The 5929-nt window shown below is 37.9% G+C and overlaps 1 protein-coding gene across 1 annotated transcript in view; it reads left to right on the forward strand.

Annotated features, from left to right (window-relative positions):
- The window catches only part of LOC101860558 (demethylmenaquinone methyltransferase), a 10497-nt gene extending 5171 nt beyond the window's left edge, over positions 1–5326 (forward strand). Inside the window, exon 4 of the mRNA XM_035968889.1 lies at positions 4237–5326. Coding sequence (XP_035824782.1) covers positions 4237–4421 — 185 coding nt within the window. The 3' untranslated portion in view covers positions 4422–5326. The remainder of the gene's footprint in view (positions 1–4236) is intronic.
- The last annotated feature ends 603 nt before the right edge of the window (positions 5327–5929 follow it).

Genomic DNA, 5929 nt, shown 5'->3' on the forward strand with positions numbered 1-5929 from the left:
TTATTATTATCATCATCATCATCATCATCGTTATTAATAAATCATTATCATTTCATCATCATCATCATTATTAATAAATCATTATCATTTCATCATCATCATCCTCATCATCATCATCATCACCATCACCATCATCATCATCATCATTACTATTTATTTTTTGTCAGCGTAACCATCTTAAAAAAGCGTTCTTCCGAAATTTGAATTCTGATTTACTCAAAAACTTGTTAGTTTCACTTTGAATTTTTTCACACAAGTAGGGTAACTGTTCGCAAAGGGTGCGCATTTGCGAAGAGGGCGCCACCGAATTTTCAGAACGCTTTTTTAATTAGCTCAAAGAGAGGAGTGGACCATCTTATATGTATGAAGATTGTCTTCCAAAGTGCGCGCATCTACATAACAATGCCAAAAGGTGTGATAACCACAAATCGGGAAGACCAGAGAAAGGGGAGTGCAAAGGCAAGAAGTGGTATGGATTACAAAAAAAAAATTATGTACGTCAAATCAGTGGGAGAAAACTCCTGGGGCGAGTGGACAGCAGGAGATCTTCAGAGGAAGAACCAGTCGCGAACAAGTGTTTCGGCCCTAATTTCTTGACACTCTAAGAAAGAGAGCTTCAAAACAAAGACTGCAGCGCCATCTGAAGCAATGAGTGGACTTCTGCGGACACTTTTTTGGCTGAGTGAATGCACAGTATCAATTCAAGTTGTCAACATACGAAAATCTCTCACATCAACTCCGAGGAGAAGGCTATAGCTTCAAGGCCAATCCAGTGGAAGTGGGTGCACGAGGGTTTGTCGCAGCCTAAACATTCACGCTGCTGTGGCAGCTAGGCCTCAAACTCAAAGGCACGAAGAGAATAATAGGTCAAACTACCACCACACCTAGAGCTAGGTTTAATAACCACAAGTATTCAGTACAGAAAAACTCATGCACACCAGTCGGCCAACATTTCAACAGTCCTGGTCACAATGGAGCCTCCGATCTGCTGCTTCGGGGCATTGAAATAGTTCGAAATCCTACCAAAGAAAAACTGAATCAAAGAGAATCAAATTCTCACTATTCTTATCATCGACGAGCCACATTTCAGGGACCTGAAATTTACAACGTAAGGTACTAATCACATTATTTTTAAAGACCGTGTTACTATACAACTACTTCTACCATAGTTACAGTGATAATTAAGATAGTTTGTCCATCTATGTCAGATGTGGACAAATGCGGAGAAGATTAGTCTTTACAGTGGGGTGGAAAAAATACGGACTGAGTTAAATTGTGCATTTCTACCTTGGCTTTGAGCTCGTTTCGAGACGGCACGAGATTCCTACCTGTGTGGAATTTAAAGTTTTAAAAAATTCATTCCACATGTAGACATATGCTGCTGCTACTACTACTACTACTACTACTACTACTACTACTACTACTACTACTACTACTACTACTACTACTACTACTACTACTACTACTACAACAACTACTACTACTACTACTACTACTACTACTACTACTACTACTACAACTACTACTACTACTACTACAACTACTACTACTACTACTACTACTACTACTACTACTATTTACCTTTGCATTAATATTAATGAATAGCTGGACTCCCTTTCAATGAAAAAAATGATCGGTGCATTAACATCAACTGAAAGTCATTGGTCTACTATACTAAACACTCTACTGCAATAAATCTTCAGAATGCAAAAAAAAATAGAAGGTCTAGATCTATACTCTCAAAACAAAATGTGCCTCACGAAATATCACTTTCGGCACCTCCGCGGTGAAGGAGAGCTACGCAGGTTTAGATCTATTTCGTTTCTCGGTGGAATTATCAGAAAGGCCAAAGAAGGACCGGACCTTTTGTCAAATATATTTGTCTAAATTCAGGAAATGAATAAATAAAAAATCGGGCTCCGTCATGGGGACTTATCTATCTTTTTGCGGGTACTTGTCAACTTTCAACTCTGTAGCTGTCGTAGTTTTATGGGAAAAATGACACATGCGTTTCCAAGTTGCCAAATATATAATAGATATAGATTTATAGACTGATTCTCTATTCCGCTTTCGTGGTTGTACACTCCAGAATGTCAAAATGTGTGGAAACAGTGCGAACGGCTAGTGAACTGAAACCTCACTTGTTTACCATGGCGTCTTAGAAGAAGACGGACTTTCCCAAGATTAGATTAAACGAAACTAATGAAAAACTGAAAATTAAACTACAATGACTTCAGGCTCCTCAATAAAACTGTGCTCCCTTTAAATGATTCTGAACGACCATTAATTTGGTCAAATTCGAAAGTTAAGTGGTTCGAAAGTTTTAGGCAGCCAAAGTGACGGCTTTCACAAATACAATATACTAAATGGACCCCCTTTCGGTGAAAGGAAGGATCGGTGCATTAACAACAACTGAAAGTCATTGGCCTACTATATTTATACTCTACTGAAATGGAGCAATTGTTTACAATGGCGTCAAAGGTCGTACATAATTAACAAGATGTTAATACACCGATCATTCCTTTCATCGAAAGGGGTCCAGCTAGTACATTATATTTGTGAAAGTTCGTCACTTTGACCGCGTAAAACTTCTGAACCACTTAAACTAGGAATTTGACAAAATTAATGGTGGTTCAAAATCATTTAAAGGGTGCACAGTTTCATTGAGGAGCCTGGAGTCACTGTAGTTTAATTTTCAGTTTTTCATTAGTTTCGTTTAGAACTAATCTCAGGAAAGTCCGACTTCAAAGACGCCATTGTAAACAAGTGAGGATTCCCTGAAATGTGGCTCGTCGGTGATAAGAATAGTGAGAATTTGATTCTCTTTGATTCAGTTTTTCTTTGGTAGGATTTCGAACTATTTCAATGCCCTGAAGCAGTAGATCGGAGACTCCATTGTGACCAGGACTGTTGAAATGTTGGCCGACTGGTGTGCATGAGTTTTTCTGTACTGAATACCTGTGGTTATTAAACCTAGCTCTATGTGTGGTGGTAGTTTGACCTACATATTGGGCTGGACAGACTTTACATGATATAAGGTAAATTACGTTTTTGGTTTCACAGGTGATGCTGTGAGAAAGTTTTTTTAAAAGTGGGGCCTTCTACAAAGTTGATCACTTTCCTGTAAGCAAGCATACGTTTTGCATCTAGGTTTTTGACAAGGATAATTTTGAGGCGGGGTAAATGGGCTTATCGGAGGTGAGGATGTGGGTGTTACTGCTCTAGTGCGAATGAGGAGGTTGCCAAGATTAGGGGGCTGCCGAAGTGCAACCAGAGGGGGATCGGGGAAATAGGCTTTCATCTTGTCTGATTTTTCCTAAATGTTTTTAAGTTGGCAGTGGATTGTATGTACATTGGGTAGTTTTTGGTGATGAGTTGTGACCAAAATGGTCTTTTCTGTTTGGGCTTGGGGTTTGTACGTCAGAAGGTTTGTGTTGTTCAATTTGCTGACTTTCTCGATAATGGGAGTAATACAATTTTTGCGGTATCCACTGTGAAGAAGATTAGCTGTGAATTACGCTATCCGTTGTTTAAAAGAATTTTCACAGGAGGAAATGCGGCAGAGTCTAAGGGCACCACTATAGACCACAGAACGGAATATGTGTTTGGGATGGTTTGAAGAAGGTGGGAGATAACGGTTGGATTCTGTAGGATTTTTTGTACAGGTCTGTTTCAATTTATTTATTTATAATGAGGAGGGACAGGTCCAGGAAAGAAGTGGATTTTCCTGGGCTGGAAAAAGTAAATTTGATGCTGTGATGCGCCTTGTTGAGATCAGTGAGAAATGTTTGGGTTGTTTCAGAGCAACCATTGTGCAGGGCGATAATTTCGTCCCTGTAACTCATAAGTAGAAATGGTTGGTTGGCAAGGGGGGACGTATTTGCGCCAAAATTCAGCCATAAGAATGTTGGCATAGGAGGGGGCCACCAGGGTACCCATCGCTGTGCCGATCAGTAGGAGAAAATTTTGATTGTTGAATGAAAAATTGTTGAGGGTGAGGGCTAGGCCTAGTTTCAACAGTTTGCAAATTTCTAAAGTTTGAGTTAAGGAGTTACGTTTGAGTTAAAAAGTTAACATAAATTCTTTTAATAATCATTATTATTATTATTATTATTATTATTATTATTATTATTATTATTATTATTATTATTATTATTATTATTATTATTATTATTATTATTATTATTATTATTATTATTATTATTATTATTATTATTATTGCTTAACCTATTCCAGGAGGCTACGTGGTGAACTTGTTCCGGGAAGAGATCCTGCTGTCTGTGGAGGAGTACATGGACCGCCTGGAGCCGCTGATGGAGAGCCTGGAGACTCAGGGCAAGTGGAAGCGGCTGTCACGTGAGAGGTACCCCGAGTACCAGGTGGACCGGGTGGGCATCATCAATGTTCACCAGGTGTGCTGATTGCACAAACGCTGACTGCCATCTGGCACCGAAGTGACCGCATACAAATTAGGATTACTATTATCATCGGCTAGCTGTTAGGATGTATTAGGTCCAGAAATCAAAATGTTACCGGGGGGAAAAACGCATTTCATTCATTTATCACTTGCTCCTTCTTTACATTTTGGGGTTTGGTTTAAGATTGCTTTTTCTTTGCGGAGGGAGGGGGGTCTTTTGTTCTTGGCAAATTCCAAGATCAACGTAATGGGAACATTTATTTTCCAGAAATGATAATGAAATGCCATGGTCAGAGCCAGTCTTTTAGCCACAATATGGCTATCACTAAAGTGTCAAAGGACCTCAGGATCCACCCTAACTGTAGGTTTCAGCACGTTTTTGCTACAAGGGGGGTGGATTTAAAAGTACACAAAGTAACTTATTGAAATTTGGTGTGTGTATTTGACCGGTTGATTCCTTTAGCTAAGTTGTAAAGGGTTGTTGTTGTTTTTCCATCAGTTTGATGGGGTTTTTAATTTTCATGATCAAAATTCAAACTTACTTCTCAGGAAATCATTAGCCTTGCTGCAGAAAGGAAATGATAATTGGCTTCCTCCTTTGTGCTTATTCATCCCCATCTTTTCTTTCATTAAGTTTTACGTGGATGTGTTCAGCAATTGTAAGAGATACACGTTGCTTTTCCACATCTGATCTACTGCGAAGACAATTGAGAACTAGATTTATTACAGATACGAGTAGCTCGATTCGATTTTGACGTTGGATGCCATTGATGCATTCAGTGCCAGCACTCTGCATTAGTTCAGTTAACGTGGTGTCTCTTTTCTCCATAATATCATAACGTAGGCCTATGCCTCGATTAATGCTGTCGTGTATTTGTCTCAGGTCAATAAAAATTATCCTTTCATCAATTTAATTTTTATTGTTATTATTTCAAAACATAGACATAAAAGAAGATGTTTAATCCATACTGAAAACGTCAAAATATTTACTACTACTACTACTACTACTACTACTACTACTACTACTACTACTACTACTACTACTACTACTACTACTACTACTACTACTACTACTACTACTACTACTACTACTACTACTATTACTACTACTACTACTACTACTACTACTTCTACTACTACTACTACTACTACTACTACTACTACTACTACTACTACTACTACTACTACTACTACTACTACTACTACGCCGCCGCCGCTGCTGCTGCTGCTGCTGCTGCTGCTGCTACTACTAGTACTGCTACTACTATTACTACTACTATTATTACTACAACAACTATTACTACTACTACTAATAATAATAACAATAACAACAATTATATTATTATTATTATTATTATCATCATCATCATCATCATCATCATCATCATCATCATCATCATCATCATCATCATCATCATCATCATCATCATCATCATCATCATCATCATCATTATTATTATTATTATTATTATTATTATTATTATTATTATTATTATTATTATTATTATTATT

The sequence above is a fragment of the Aplysia californica genome, unplaced genomic scaffold, assembly GCF_000002075.1.
Source record: "Aplysia californica isolate F4 #8 unplaced genomic scaffold, AplCal3.0 scaffold00094, whole genome shotgun sequence".
Taxonomy (NCBI): Eukaryota; Metazoa; Mollusca; class Gastropoda; order Aplysiida; family Aplysiidae; genus Aplysia; species Aplysia californica.